This window comes from Macaca mulatta, chromosome 14 (genome assembly GCF_049350105.2).
Source record: "Macaca mulatta isolate MMU2019108-1 chromosome 14, T2T-MMU8v2.0, whole genome shotgun sequence".
NCBI lineage: Eukaryota > Metazoa > Chordata > Mammalia > Primates > Cercopithecidae > Macaca > Macaca mulatta.
In genome coordinates, this window is record NC_133419.1 from 2352156 (window position 1) to 2368327 (window position 16172).

The 16172-nt window shown below is 54.4% G+C and overlaps 1 protein-coding gene across 5 annotated transcripts in view; it reads left to right on the forward strand.

Moving 5' to 3' along the window:
* Positions 1-2181: 2181 nt before the first annotated feature.
* KCNQ1 (potassium voltage-gated channel subfamily Q member 1) overlaps positions 2182-16172 on the forward strand; it is a 402120-nt gene continuing 388129 nt past the window's right edge. For 3 of the 5 annotated variants that reach the window (XM_028833062.2, XM_077961722.1, XM_077961723.1), the window contains exon 1: positions 2239-2857. In XM_028833062.2, the coding sequence (XP_028688895.1) occupies positions 2472-2857 (386 nt within the window). In that variant the 5' untranslated portion in view covers positions 2239-2471. Of the gene's footprint in view, positions 2858-16172 lie in introns of all 5 variants that reach the window. The other 2 variants (XM_028833061.2, XM_077961724.1) reach the window with 2 other exon arrangements.

Here is a 16172-nt window from a genome sequence, read left to right on the forward strand (position 1 = left end):
TTGCTAACATAAAAAATGCTGTGTTGACTATCATTATATATATGTACTTTTCTATTTTTCCTACATATCTTTGGGTTATTTCCTAGAAGTGGGGTTTCTGTATCAAATGATACATTTAGTAATATCACAAGGTCCCTTTCTACCAGTGACGAGGAGTGCACCTGCTGCCTCTCCCACAGAGTTGCCATCAAAGGTCTGGATTTTTGCCAATCTGATAAGCAACCAGTGGTATCAGAGTGTACTTTTAATTTGCATTTTTCTTGTTATAAATGAGGTTGAACATTTTTTCCTAAGTGCAAAGGTCATGAACCCCATTTCCTATGAACTGCTCATGTCTTCTGCTCCCTTTTCCATAGGACTGTCTGGCAGGTTCCTCACCTCAGTTTTGGATGTTCTTTATGTATTAGTGATATTAATCCTTTGTGATAGAAACTGCAAATACTTTTCCCATTTGGCCATTTGTCTCCTTTACTTTGCTAATGGTGTTTTTATTTTGATTTTTCTTATTTTATCTATTGCTTTTGGATTTCAAGTCATAGTTGGAAATGTTTTCCCAGTTCACAGGTTCTTGAGGAATTGACCTGTACATTCTTGTACAATTTGCATGGCTTCATCTCACCTTTTACACTTAAGCTTCTGATTCATTTGAGATTTATTCTTGTGTGTGATGAGATGGACCCAAGCTATCCTTTTTCTTTCTTTCTTTATGACTGTCCAGTTGTCCAAACACTGCTTATTCAAAGCTCAACTTCCTCCCGCTGAGGTGGGAGGGGAAGACAGAGACTCCATGCAGGCAGTACTTGCTGAATGCGTGCTGTGTGCCCTGCAGAGCTGACTGACTGCCCCCATCTTCTGGCCCGCTGCCCTTTTGTACAATATGCTTCCCAGGAAGGTATCCTCTCCTCTGCATCCCCTGCGTTATCATAGTGCCCAGCACAAGCTGGGAAGCTGGGACCCCACTCCATCCACTCTTGCTGCAAATACAGACTGTGCACCCAGGTGTCAAGGGCCTGGGCTGGACTCTCTCCATGATAAAAGAGCAGACTTTTGGCAGTGGGGTGGTGGATACGTCAAATTGGCCCAGGGTGCTCAGCGATGACCTGGAAGTGTCGCATGAGTTATGGGTCACCTGGCCGGGCTGAGAGTCACCGCTGAGCTTCACCTTCAGTTCTTGCCTCGAGTCTGTGTGCAACATCCTGAAAAAAGCTGGTCTTTTCTGTTGGCTGCCCCCCACCACCACCCCAAGCCTGAGATGTGCTGAGACCCAAATGCCAGCAGCGGGCGGGAGGCAGTGCAGAGTCCTGTGAAAATCTTCCGATGTGACCAACCCACCCCCACCCAGGGGAATCCACAGGGCGCAGCGGCAGCGCGGTCCGGAGGGTAGAGAGGACAAGGCGCCCATTCTCCAAGACCCTAGGGTGGCGCAAGCGCCTCTCCCTTGACCTGCCCAGGCAGCCCCGCCCGTTATGCCCAGCAGTCGAGCCAGGTGCAGACCCACGCTGTGCCGCCCCGCTCCCCAGCAGCACCCGCACAGCTCCCACTGGGGGGTACATCACAGTTCGTGGTTCCATCTCACCCTCCTGGTCCAAGGGCCCTGGTGGGAAGCGACCCGAGAGTATTCCCCGCCCACAGCTCGCGCGCCTGGGCACCCGGGGGCGCTCACAGTGATCGCGGGGCCAGCACACCCTCACCCAGTACATCCCTTTCCTCCCACCACCCCCAACTCCGGAGCGGCTCAGAGGGAGGGACAATAGATGCCGGCACCCTACCCCGCCCCTCCTGCCCTGGCTGTGCAGTTCTTGGTGGTGGTATCGGCCTGGCCTTACCCCTTCCTCCCTGGCTCAGCTGGGGTCCTCCTCCGGGCCAGACAGAGCAGGCGGGCATCAGAAGTGGGGGCCAAGCAGGTGGGTGAGGGCAGGGCAGGTGCAAGCAGAGGAGATGCAGAAGGGGCGGGGCTAAGCAGGTGGGCGGGGAGAGTCGGAACCAAGCGGGGGGGTAAATGCACATAGGGGCGGGGTAAAACAGGTGGGCGAGGAAGGGGCGGGGCCAAGCGGGGTAGTTGCAGACAGGAGCGGGGCTAACTAAGCAGGTGGGCGGGGGCGGGGGCGGGGGCGTGGGCGGGGCGTGGGCGGGGGCGGGGACAGGCCAAGTCAGGGTTGAGGCGGAGGCAGGGCCAAGCCGGTCCTTGAGGGAGAGGGCGGGCCAAGCCGGTGGGCGCGGGTAGGGACGAAATGAGCGCGCCGGGCTGGCGGGGGCGGGGCGTGCAGGCGGGGGCGGGGCCCGCCGCTCCATGAGACCGGTCCTCGGCCACTGCCCCCTCCGGCCCCGCCCCGAGCGCCCGGGCTGCGCCGGCAGCGGCCCCCCGCGGCGGGGCTGGCAGCAGTGGCTGCCCGCACTGTGCCTGGGCGCTCGCCTTCGCTGCAGCTCCGGGTGCCGCCTCCCGGGCCGGCCCGCCGCGGGCTCTCCTTGTTATGGCCGCGGCCTCCTCCCCGCCCAGGGCCGAGAGGAAGCGCTGGGGTTGGGGCCGCCTGCCAGGCGCTCGGCGGGGCAGCGCGGGCCTGGCCAAGAAGTGCCCCTTCTCGCTGGAGCTGGCGGAGGGCGGCCCGGCGGGCGGCGCGCTCTACGCGCCCATCGCGCCCGGCGCCCCAGGTCCCGCGCCCCCTGCGTCCCCGGCCGCGCCCGCAGCGCCCCCAGTTGCCTCCGACCTTGGCCCGCGGCCGCGGGTGAACCTAGATCCGCGCGTCTCCATCTACAGCACGCGCCGCCCGCTGTTGGCGCGCACCCACGTCCAGGGCCGCGTCTACAACTTCCTCGAGCGTCCCACCGGCTGGAAATGCTTCGTCTACCACTTCGCCGTGTGAGTATCGCCACCGGCGACGGCCGGCACGAAGGTGCTTCCTGAGAGCTTGTGTGGGGGAGCTCTGTCCCAGCGCCACCTGCCCCGTAGGGGCTGCGACCCTGGAGCAGAGGAGGGAAGAAGTGGGGAAACGCAGAAACACAAACTGCACTCCCCCTTGAAGTTCAGGGGCGCTGCTGTGTCTGGGGGTGCGCAGCTGCTCGCAGGCCCGGCATGGGGAGGGAGCCGGCTGGGGAGGGGACCACCTGGAGCCCAGAATTTGGCTCCACACCTCCGGGGAGGGTCGGTCCAGGTGTGATTCTTTCTGGGAAGAGAAGCCTGCTGGGGAGCGCACCTTTGGGTTCAGTAAGAGAACTCCTCAAGGTCGGCTGAGACTCGAGGCTCAGGAGCCCCCAAGAGAGAAGGCGCCTGATGTCCAGCTGGTGCCACATCTCAGACCTCTCTGAGGCCCAGTTGTACTCTGGGGCAGGGGGCTGTCCAGGAGAGGAAGGTGACGGTGGCAGTGCTCCCTGAGGGCTCAGCGTGCCATGGGGCGTCCCCACCGGCCTCATATTAACCGAACCAAGCTCATGAAAACCTGGCTTGATGCAGAGTGGAGAGGCACGTCTGCAGCTCTCACTCAGAGGCAGCTGTGCTCCCGCAGACGGTAGCGCTGGTAGCAGAGGCTCCTGGCCCTCCCTGTTACCAGGTGGTTCCAATTCCCGGTACAGCGTGCCTGAGCAGGGCTGGGCACTGGATTTCTCGGGGATGGGCCCGGGAAGTCACCTCCGGAAAGGTCCAGGCTGCTCTCCTCGGTGCCTGCCTGGGGCCCTCCCCCGCCGCCCCAGTGGCCCTACTTCCTGGCTGCCCAGCCAGCGGCCTTTTGGTGTGGTGCCAGCCTCTGGCCTGGGAGCCTCTACCCAGCCATCCCATGGCTGATGGCCGTGGGGCTCACCTGAGGGCTGAAGGGTGGTCTCCCTGAGCATCCTCAGGTGGAAGCATCTCCTCTGCCTTGGGCAGGCTCAGTAGAGAACTGGCTGGAGGGCATCCAGGGGCCTGTCCATGCCTGCTGGCAGCTGCCACCAGCAGGAGCCAGGCCCCAGCCAGCTTCAAGCATGGTCTCAGGTGAGAGGGTGGGGTAGAGGTCGCAGGGCTACTGCCTTCCTTGCTGAGAGGTGGCCTTCCACATCAGGAAGGGGAAGTCTCAACCACCTCTATCCTCAAAGATGTGGTTGGGGTGTTATCTTGGAGACTTTTCCCCACCCCCGGCTCCCAAGCCCCTGTCTCCTGACATGTCAGCGGGTGCCTGGGCCACAGCCGCTGCTGGTCTGTGAGAGGAACTGGCTCTGCTCATGGCTGCAGCAGCGGGGGCTTGGCTTGTGGTTTGGGAGATGTTTGTGTGCAGTGACCCAGGGGAACCCACCCAAGTCTGATGCCACTGTGCAAATGTCCAGCAGATGCCAGATTCACAGGTGCTGTGTGCTGTTGGCCACCTGCCTCCTGGACCCCAGACTCTCTGAGATGTCCAGGGGTGGGAAGACCCCCTCAGCCAGAGGCCAAGACAAAGCGCCTGCAGACCCCCTCAGTTCTCACTTGTATTCAGGTTTGTGGACATGTGCCTCTGGGCTCACTGCAGCCACCCGTGCGGAGGAAGAGGGCCCGCCGCGCCCCAGAGGAAGTCTCTGCTTGCACTTGTGTTTTCTTCCTGATTTGGATTGTTTAGGTCTCGGAAGTTTGCTCAGCAGAGTCTACCTTTACCCAGCCTCCGTAGAGCTGGCAAGGCAGCGGTGGCTTCTGGGGACAGGGCAGGAGGGCTTCTGTGAGGGGGTGGCCAGGAAAGGGATGCTTCTGTGAAGTGGCCAGACCCGGGGCTGGTCCTTTCCAGCTCTGGGCCCTGTCCCTGTAAGATGTGTGCCTGGCCCTGGGAAGTTGTCATGAACAGCCCCTTCCCAGGTACCTCCATGCGGGGTGGGACTGGAGGTGGACCCTGGCTGGGCAGGACATGTGACTTGGTGGGGGCCTGGGAGATGCACTCCCACCCTCAGTGCTCTAGGAGGTTGGCAGGACCAGTCTCTCAAGGGGAGACCTGGTCATAGAGCCAGGATGGCAGAGTAGCTGGAGGCTACCTACAGCCTCACAAAATCAGGTCCAGCCCTGTGCCAGTCCAGCCCTTGTGTTGCTGTAAGAAGTCTTGGCAATGGTGGCAGAGACAGGGCCCTGTCCTTAGGTGGATTGTGAAATGAGAAGTATTGTGGTTTTTGACCTGAAGACGACAAGCCTGGCCTTGAAGAGCCAGGGGGGTTGAGGCAGGAGCCGGTGTTCCGCTGACCCTACAGGGCTAGGCAAACTCTCCTGTGTGTGGCTGGGGAAGCCAGTCAGGATATCCTGTCCCCTCCTTGGGGAACCCCCGCCCCCAGGAGAGCAGCTCTTCCTGTGTTCCCTTTGGCCTCCCTGGGCTGGCCGGGGTGGACACGGCGCTGGGCCTCGACCCTTGCCCGCTTAGGCTTCCTACCCCCAACACCCCCAGTTACCTGTGGCTGCTTGCGCCCCCACTGGGGGCAGCTCCCATCTTAGCTGAGGGGATGGGGATCCATACAGCCCTGCTGCACCCAGAGGTCCTAGCTCCCTTGCTGTGAGCCTTCGTCGGGGGTGTGGACATCCAGCTGGCATCTATTCTGGTTGCTGAGACGCTTGGAGATCCTGGTTGTGGTCAAGGAGAGGGATTTGAGGGGGGACCTGGAGTGCATGGGGACAGCCCTCGTAGGCTCTCAAACCCAAGCCTGGCTCAGCAGCCGCTGTTCCCCCTTCCCACAGCCTTGCCTTTCCCTGTTTCCCAAGAACTTTCCAGGGGTGTTGGCAGAACCCTCACGGATGCATGTTAATCAACAATGGAGCCAGAGGCAGGTCCTGGAGGTGGATTGGGCCGATCTGGTTGCCTCCCCAAAAGACAAAGCCATGCAGAGGCCAGCTCTCAGGGTGTAGCACCCAACTTTGTGGACCTCAGTGCCCTCCTGTCTCCAGGCTCTGGCATTGGAGTCCGAGGCAGCTGCTGGACAGTTGTTCTGTAGCTGGGCAGGGAGGCCAGAGGCTGAAGCAGGTGCTGCAGCTGGGCACAGAGGAGGACGGAGCTCTTTGGGCCATCAGGTCTCTTTCCATCTTCTTTAAGACCCCTCCACCCACTCCTCAGCCCTAGATTCCCAGTAAAACTGGGAATGCCTTTTGGGGCTTTTCCCAGTGCCACCTTCTGTGGGGCCTGAGTCTTTGGTCTCATCCTCTGGCTGTCTGGGATCACCTCACCTCCATTACAGACTCAGCCCAGTGTTTCTGGATCCACTCTTGCCAACATGCTGAGTGCCTACTGTGGCTTCAGTCTAGTTGGGGGGAACGCATCCCTTACCCCTGGCCATCAGCTGGGGAGGGGGTAGTCCAGGTGGCACAAGAGCCTGGAGTCTGGGAGAAAGGGCCTCCCCAGCCTGTGTGGGGACAGGGGGTCAGGAGCATGGTAGGGACTTGGGTCCTTGGAGGTGGCTCGGGCAGTGCCTGGTGGGTGTGGAGCAGGTGGCAGGGTTTTGTGTCTGCGCATGGCCCCATGGTTGGGCCGCCTTGGCCAGGGTCCAGGGCCTTCTGAGTCTGCGTCTTGTCCTCTGTGGCAGAGGCTACTGGTGCTGGTGCCCTCAGTGCAGGGTGCCTCAGTTGGAGGGAACATTCGTCTGTGCCTGGCACTGAAGCCACAGCTCCCTGTGGGCATGGTACTTGCAGCTTGAGCCTACAACCCTGGGGTGCTGGAGGCAGGGGGGTCCCTTTTGACTTGGCAGTTGCGAGGTCCTGGAACCTTTGCACATAATGTGCTGGCTGCCATGTGTCGCGGGGCCAGGTCTGAGGGAGGGGCTTTGCAGGGACACTCCTGGGTGCCGATGGGATGAAATTCCGCTGGGTGTGAGGGCCTGGGGTGCAGTTGGGCCGTCCAGTGCGAGGTCAGGTGGTTGGAGCCAGGGAGCTGGCATGTCAGCTGCTGCTATGAGTTCTGCCACGTGCCGTCCTGGCATGTGGCACGTCCTGCAGAGGACAGGAAGGGTGAACAGCTCCGAACCCACCCTATGTGTGCTCCAGAGCTGGAAACAGGCTGTGTGGAGCTGAGCGCCTTTGGGGGCAGCTGAGATGGGCAGGAGCACCGTGCCCACCGCGGGTATCAGAGTGACAGGGATTGGCAGGCAATTCCACTCGGGTGGCTGATGCCGCTGTTTTTAAAGGCGTTGGGTGCCGAGAATTCTGCTCCTGCTGCCGGGCTGGTTTCAAGTCTGCTCCTTCTACGCTCGACGCCCTTGCCAGGGTGATCCAGAGTTGCTCAGATGAGCAAGCGTCCTCGAGTCCCAGGGGTGCTGTTAACAGGGCTGTTGACTGACGCAGCAGGTCCAGGGAGCTCATGCCTTCCAGCGATGGGAATGCCACCGGTCCCTGTAGCCAAGGTGCAGACACACGCGTCCTGGTCCTGAGCCCCTGCTCGGCCCTGGGCAGGGCCCCCAGTCCCTTGCATTCCACCTGCCTTGTCTGGGAGGTGGACGAGCCCTCCCTAGCCCTGACATTCCAAACTGGCTTTTGACCCCTGCGATATGTCACTGTGATTCAAGACTCTGTCCACGGGCAAGAACAACAAGGCTGGGACAATCTCATCTCAGGCACCTGTGGGAGGAGACAGGTCCCAAGGCCGGTGATGTCAGGAGAACATTCTAGGCCTAGGAGGAGCTGGGAGAGCAGACGCTCAAGGCGAGATGCTGGTGTGTGGCCAGTGTCAGGAGAGCATGGTGTTGGCCTGGGGAGATGCCGCAGAGAAGCTTCCAGAAGCCCAACATCTGCTGCTGGGGGGGAGAATGAGGCAATGAATGTCACCATCCTGGGCCACTTTGACCCAGACCCCAAGGATTTGGTTACAGAGGGGAGGGCGGCAGGGTCTGGCTTCACGCTCAGGAGGTGCCTTGGGGCTGGCCAGTATGGGATTGCTGTCACCACGGGTCACTGCAGCCCCTGGGTGCTGCTACACCATGCTCTGCTTGTGCCTGGGGTCCCCGCAGGCACATCGGTGAGAACGTCCTGGCCTCCACACCCCTTCCTGGTGGGTGGCTGTCTCTTTCCAGCACCTCCTCGGAGCACCATGAGAAACCCCAGACCTCATGGATGCAAAATTATGGTGGTTGATGAAGGGAGGCGGCTGGTGTCTGTGGTACCGGCTGGGTGACCACAGGGATGCCGCGTGACCCTAGTCCAGGGGGCCGGTTTTACATGAGGCATCTGACCATGTGATGGGGTGTGGCTTCCGCTGCCCGGCCCAGCCCCCTTCTGGGAGCCGCACGTGGGTGGGTGCTGGCTGGGCAGGGTCTTCTCTCTGGGGAGCAGGCCCTGGCTGGGGGTGGGGAAGATCCATGATGGGACCCAGGTGTCTTCCCACTTCTCAACCATCTCCTGGGAAGTTCTAATATTTGATTCAGGGTGTGGGGTCTGTCTGAGCAGGCGTGGTGCTTCCAGAAGGATCCAGGTTAAGGGTGGTGTGTCCAAGGGGGTGCCTGAGCCCTTCTGCAGAAACACCATTCCCCACAGAGCAGCAGTCCTCAACCTTTTTAGTACAAGAGACCTGTTTTATGGAAGAAAGATTTTTCCACCGGGACAGTGGTGATCTTGGGATGAAACGGCTCCATCTCAGATCATCAGGTATTAGATTCTCATAAGACGCACGCAACCTAGATCCCTGGCATGCGCAGTTCACAATATGGTTTGTGCTCCTGTGAGAATCTAATGCCAGGGCTGATCCAACAGGAGGCAGAGCTCAGGTGGTCATGCTCATTCACCTGACACTCACTCACTGCCGTACATCCTGCTCCCTAACAGGCCACGGACCCGGGGTTGGGGAACCTTGTCTTAGAGGATTGAGGCTCGGGGCCGTGGGATCGGCACTGTCGTTGCCCTTGGAGGGCTCTGAGCACCGGAAGGACCTGACTGTGGTCCCAGGCACTGTGTGGGATGGACCAGCAGAAAGGATCCCAGGAGGGTGGTGGCTCCGTCATCGGCACGGGACTGTCGGGATGAGCCGCCTGGAGTCTGTTGGCATCTTCCTGGCCATCTCTGGCAGGAACTTCTCTTGATTGAAGAGCCGGGCTGGGGAGCTGACCCCAGGACATGCCCCTGCCCACTCTGGGACCTGGGACCTGGGGCCTGGGGCCTGGGCTCTGCTCCCCATTTCGCTCATCCACGCACAGACGGGGGCATTTGGGTTGCCTTACAGATGAGACAGCCAGGCCTGGCCACTTTGCTCATGCCACACCCAGGAAACCCTTAGCATGCCCAGAAGTCCTTAGGATGCTGTGGTCTCGAGTGAGGTGACGCACTATTCCTGGCCCCCACTCCCACCTAGCACTTGCCACGAGGAAGCACCCTGAGGACTGTCCCCTTTGAGAGGCGGCTCCCAAAGCCTTGCTCTGTGCCTGCGTCCTGGTAGCGGGTGAACTCTGGCCGCCCTTACCCAGAGGGTGCAGGTTCCCTGGGGGTGGTTGCTCTTGGCTTCCCCTCCATATCTGCTAAGGTGCACGCCTTTCTCTGCTGCCTTCCCAAATCACACTCTGGGGCACACTGAAAGGGTGCTCTGAGTAGCTCTCCCCAGCTCCTGGCTGAACTTGCTCCAGGCAGAGACTTGAAGAGATTCAGAAAGCAGGAACCACAGGCAGAGCAGCTGGACAGGGACCCCCACCCCTGCACTCCCTTCAGCCCTGGAACACTCCTCTGCATGGAGACAGCCCAGCTGCACTGGGACCCCTCACCCCACCCTGGGGCCAGGGGCTGCCTCCTTGACTTCCACTCAGAGCAGCCTGAGCAGCTCAGAGGAGGGAGCAGAAGGATCTCTGACTGAGAGGGGCAGACCCCTCCCAGAGGCAGCCCCACAGAGGGGAGCAGCTGGAGACAGGGGGCGGGAACCTCCTCTGGCTGTGTCTGAGCAGCCCCAGGAGCCATGCGCTTCAAGCGTTTGATCTTGGCGGGCCCTGGGCTTGGCATTCTATTCCATGACGTCTCCAGCTGTTCTCTTGTGAAGAGTCACGTCTCTGCTCTTGGCTAGGATGGCTCAAATATTATAAAACATACAGCTTTGCTAATTAAAACAGCATGACACTGCCTTATAGGCAGGCAGATCACCAATGGAACAGCTTTTCAAAACCACATGTAACTCCATTGTATATGAATTTTAGTAAAAGACAGAGGCAGCATCTCCAACCAGTGGGGAACAGATGGGCAGCTTCATGCGTGCTGCGGTGTGGGTGGGTGGCCACGTGGAAAGTGATCAGACTGTACCCACTTGTCACATCACACACCAGGGTAGACTTCCAGGGGGGCAGAAAACCACTTGGGTACCGAAAGAAAGCGCCTGGAATTCTTTCACCTGAGAGTGAAGAAACTTTTCTGTGACTTGAAAGCTAGATGTGTGGAGGAGGAGATTTATGTGTTTGACCACATAAGAAAGAAGCAACCTTGGCCGGGCATGGTGTCTCACGCCTGTAATCCTAGCACTTGGGGAGGCCGAGGCGGGCGGATCACCTTAGGTCAGGAGTTCAAGACCAGCCTGACCAACGTGGTGAAACCTGTCTCTGCTAAAAATACAAAATTAGCTGGGTGTGGTGGCACATGCCTGTAATCCCAGCTACTTGGGAGGCTGAGGCAGGAGAATCGCTTGAACCTGGGAGGCGGAGGTTGTGGTGGGCCGAGATTGCGTCATTGCATTCTAGCCTGGGTAACAAGAGCAAAACTCCATCTCGGGGGGAAGGAAAAAAAAAAAAAGCAAACTTAACGGGAAACAACCAATGCCAGGCTGGGGGAATGTGCTGTTTGATGAAGGGTTAATCTCTTTACTATAGAAAGAGTTTCTGAAAACAGAAGAAAACCCACAGCCAGCAGGAGATATGAACACCACTCACAGTTCAGCAACCCACAGGGGGCCCTTGAACATGTGAGAAGGTGCCACCTACACTCCTGGCGAGAGGGGTGCCGAGGAAATGTCACTGAGGTCCCGTCGGGCTGGCAGAAATCCTTTGGCATTTGCTAGCAGGCATGCAAGAGGGTAGACTCTGTGAGGAGGGGATTTGGCAACATCTAGCAAAACTGTCTGCACTGACCTCTGACCCAGCAATCCCCCACCCCGGAACCTACCTGAAGGCACCGGCACCAGCACCGGCAAAGGCAGGAAAAGCCACGTGTGAAGGGCTGCTTGCGAAAGTACTGTTTGGAAAACTGCAAATGCCCATTGTAGGAGACTGGTTGAATCAGAGATGTGTGGAATATTATGCAGCTGTAAAAAAGGAATGCGTAGATCTCTCTTATTATGGAGTGATTATCAGGATTTATTTATTTTTTTAGACAGGATCTTGCTGTGTTGGCCAAGGTGGTCTTGAACTCTTGGCCTCAAGCAATCCTCCCACCTCAGCCTCCCAAAGTGCTGAGATTACAGGTATAAGCCACCACACCCAGCATATCAGGGTACTTTTTAAGTGAAAAAGCACAGTGAATAAAAATATAGCAGCTATTCTTCGTCTGATAAAGGGGAAGATGCAAGTCTAGATGTATATTAAAAACAAAAGCAATGGAAGCCTCCAAATCTTAAAAGTTTACCTCAAAAGGAGGGGGGTATGGAATCAAGATGTCTTTGAACGTACCTTGTTTTATAGATTTCACTTTGGAGCCATGTAAATAGTTTGCATAATTTTTAAAAAGCTGTTCCTAATTGCTTAGTGAAAAATCCCTAAATAAATCTTAACCGGAAAAAAGTCCCTCAAAACTGAAATGAAACAAATGAGCCTAAAAATGTGTGCTGAGTTAGTGGCTTAACCACCCAGAAGGACTGATTTCAGGTGACATATTTCTAGCGGGTTACTGCTGAAGGCAAATAGAGCTGCCTGCAGTGACCACATCATTGTTGTGATACTATTTGTTTTATTATTCTAAGAGTGCTGCAGGGGAATTGCAGGTTAAGATAAGTAATTGTGTTGGTGTCACCAAGAATGGAGGTTTTACAAAATATGATTCACATAGAAACAGAATTAAAAACAACCGTATGATCATCTCAATAGATGTAGAAAAAAGTTTTTGATAAAATGCATCATCCCTTCATTTAAAAATCCTCAACAAAAATAGGTATCAAAGGAACATATCTCAAAATAATGAGAGCCATCTATGACAAACCCATGGTAAATATGATACTGAATGGGTAGAAGCTAGACGCATTCCCCTTTAAGAATAGGAACAAGACAAGGATGCCCACTTTCACCACTCCTATTCGAAATAATACTGGAGGTCCTAGCCAGAAAAATCAGGCAAGAGAAGGAAAAGGGGATCCAAATAGGAAAATAGGACCTCAAACCTTCTCCCTTCACCGATGATGGTAAGATTCTATACCTAGAAAACCCTAAAGAGTCTGCCAAAAGTCTCCTGGAACTGTAAGTGAAGTCTCAGGATACAAAATCCATGTGCAAAAATACGCATTCTTTTTTTTTTTTTTTTGAAACGGAGTCTCATTTTGTCACCCAGGCCGAGTGCAGTGGCGCAATCTCAGCTCACTGCAAGCTCCGCCTCCCAGGTTCACACCATTCTCCTGCTTCAGCCTCTTGCGTAGCTGGGACTACAGGTGCCTGCCACCATGCCCGGCTAATTTTTTGTATTTTTTAGTAGAGAAGGGGTTTCACTGTGTTAGCCAGAATGGTCTCAATCTCCTGACCTCGTGATCCACTTGCCTCGGCCTCCCAAAGTGCTGGGATTACAGGCATGAGCCACCGCGCCCGGCCAATCAGCAGCATTCTTATACACCAATGACGTTCAAGCTGAGAGCCAAATCAAGAATGCAATTCCATTTATAATAGACACAAAAAGATTAAAATACCCAGGGATACATCTAACCAAGGAGGTGAAAGATCTCTACACAAGAGTTACAAAACACTGCTGAAAGGAATCATAGATGACAGAAATGGAAAAACATTCCATGCTGATGGGTTGGAAGAATCAATATTGTTAAAATGGCCATATGGCCCAAAGCAATCTACAGATTCAATGCTATTCCTATCAAACTACCAATGTCATTTTTCGTAGAATTAGAAAAAACTATTCTAACATTCATGTAGAACCAAAAAGGCCAAATAGCAAAAAAGAAACTAAGCCAGAGGCATCACGTTACCTGACTTCAAACTATACTTCAAGGCTACAGTAACCAAAGCAGCATGGTATTGGTACAAAAACAGACACACAGACCAATGGAACAGAATAGAGAACTCAGAAATAAAGCCACACATCTACAGCCATCTGATCTTCAATAAAATCAACAAAAATATGCCATGGGGAAAAGGTTCATATTCAATAAATGGCTCAGGGATAACTGGCTCCCTGTATGCATAGGAATGAAGTCAGATTCCTATCTATCACCATATACAAAAATTAAAAACAGATTAGATGTGGCCAGGCACGGTGGCTCATGCCTGTAATCCCAGTACTTTGGCAGGCCAAGGTGGGTGGATCATGGGGTCAGGAGTTTGAGACCAGCTTGGCCAAGATGGGGAAACCTTGTCTCTACTAAAAATACAAAAATTAGCTGGGTGTGATGGTAAGTCCCTGTAGTCCCAGCTACTTGGGAGGCTGAGGCAGGAGATTGCACCACTGTACTCCAGCCTGGGTGACAAGAGCGAAACTCTATCTCAAAATAATAATAATAGTAATAATAAAGATTAGATATAAACATTAGACTACAAACTGAAAAAATCGTGGAAGAAAACCTAATACCCTTTTCAATATTGGCCTTGGCAAATAATATATAGCTAAGTTCCTCGAAAGCAATTGCAACAAAACTAAAAATTCACAAGCAGGACCTAACTAAAGAGCTTCTGCACAGCAAGAGAGACTGTCAAGGGAATAAACAGACAACCTACAGAACGGGAGAAAATATTCGCAAACTTTGAACTGACAAAGGCCTATCTGGCGTCTACAAGGAATTAACAAATCAACAAGCAAAGAAACAACCCCATTAAAAAGTGGGCAATGGCTGGGCACGGTCTCAGCACTTTGGGAGGCCAAGGTGGGCGGATCACGAGGTCAGGAGATCGAGACCATCCTGGCTAACGTGGTGAAACCCCGTCTCTACTTAAAAAAATACAAAAAAATTAGCTGGGTGTGGTGGCGGGCACCTGTAGTCCCAGCTACTCGGGAGGCTGAGGCAGGAGAATAGCGTGAACCCGGGAGGCGGAGCTTGCAGTGAGCCGAGATTGCGTCACTGCACTCCAGCCTGGGTGACAGAGCAAGACTCTGTCTCAAAAAAAAAAAAAAGTGGGCAAAAGATATGGTAGACATTTCTTAAAAAGAAGACATACAAGCAGTCAAACACCTGAAAAAATGCTCATCACGGATCATCAGAGAAATGCAAATCAAGGTCAGAGTGAGATACCGTCTCACGCCAGTCAGAATGGCCTTTGTTTAAAAAGTCTAAAAACAACAGATGCTGGAGAGACAGCAGAGAAAGGGGAACACTTACATCCTGTTGATGGGAATGTAAATGAGTCCAGCCACCATGGAAAGCAGTTTGGAGATACCCCAGAGAACCAAGAGTTGAACTACCGTTCGATCCAGCAGTCTCATGTGCTGAATTTATACCCTAAGAAAAATTAGTCGTTCTACCAAAAAGACATATGCACCTGTACATTCATGGCGAAAGACATAGAATCAACCCTGGTGCCTGTCAATGGTAGATCGAATAAAGAAAATGTGGTATAGATACACCATGGAATACTATGCAGACATGAAAATCATGTCCTTTGCAGCAACATGGATGCAGCTGGAGGTCATTATCCTAAGGGAATTAATGCAAATTCCCTTTACTGCATGGTCCACTGAAAACCAAATACTGCATGGTCTCACTGATTATAAGTGAGGGCTAAACATCGAATACATGTGGACATAAAGATGAGAACAAGAGACACTGGGAAATACAAGAGTGGGGAGGGAGGAAGGGGAGCAAGGTTTGAAAAGTTACCTGTGGGTGCTGTGCTCACTACATGGGAGGCAGGATCCGTTTATACTGTTAAACCTCAACATTATGCAATATACCTTTGTAACAAACCTGCACTTGTACCTCCTGAACCTGTTAAAAAAGTTGAAAAAAAATAGTGGACACTTTTGGCATGGGAGAAAAAACAAAAAAAAAAACAGATGTAAGTTAGAAGAGGTTAAGCAAAAATCCTCCATCCCTACATTTGAATGAGGACTACCAGTATGCATCCATGATGACATTTACTTAAATATCTCTGTTTACTGGAAAGGCCCAGGACCAAGGACCACTCAGTAGCTAAGAGCATCTCTAGACCCCAGACTGTGGCCTCTAGGTACCATTTCCCCCTGAAAGAAACCAGGGCCCCTGGCGGGTTCCAGGTTGTGGCGGGAGATGTGCAAGCTAAGCCTGGAGTATTCATCACAGCAGAAGGCAGGGAAGTTATCAAAGGCCCTCTAGGGCCATGTCAGTGGGACTTGAAGGTGTCCCTGTCTTCCCCCTTCTCCCCAGGCTGAAGATGCAGTGGGTAAGCCTCACTGAAAATAACAGAGGAAGTGGATGAGCTACATCGATGGGGTTCAGATCCCAAGTTCATCCTGATACTAAGGGGCAAAACCAGCGGACTTTGATTTGCATTTCTCTGATGATCTGTGGAGGTCGACAGGGAGACCACTCATGATGTTGAATCCTGGCAGGGTAAATGGAGAGAATCTGACACGTGTCCCTGCCGTGATTCCCCTGTGAACTGTAACTTGGGGAAACCCAGCAGCTCATGAGGTTGCCTCTTTCTTCAAGACTCCGGCAGATGCCTGAAGCAGCAGTGCTGCTAAAGTCCTGCCAGACTCCAGCTCCTGGTGAGGTCAGGGATTCGCATGGAGCGTCACAGCTGCCAACCTCTCCAAAGCAGCGAAGGCCTTTGGATGGGGCACAGAAAGTGCTCCCATCCACAATGCTTCCTTGCCTGGATGGACGGATGGATGGATGGATGGATGGATGGATGGATGGATGGATGGATAGATCGATCTCACCAAACCTCGTGCTCTAAGTACAAGTTTACTGGAAATACTCGGGCCAGAGGAACACGCTGAATGACACTACAGGAGGCCGCTTGCGAAATCCTAGTGGTGGGGGATGCTCCATAGGACACATGACCTGATTTCCTCAGTAAGTCAATGACCAAGAAATAATGGGAAGGCAAGGAGGAAAGAACCACCTATCCACCAGTTGTGACATCGGCCTTAGTTAGGTCCTCACTAAATAAATGGCAACAAATATTGTATT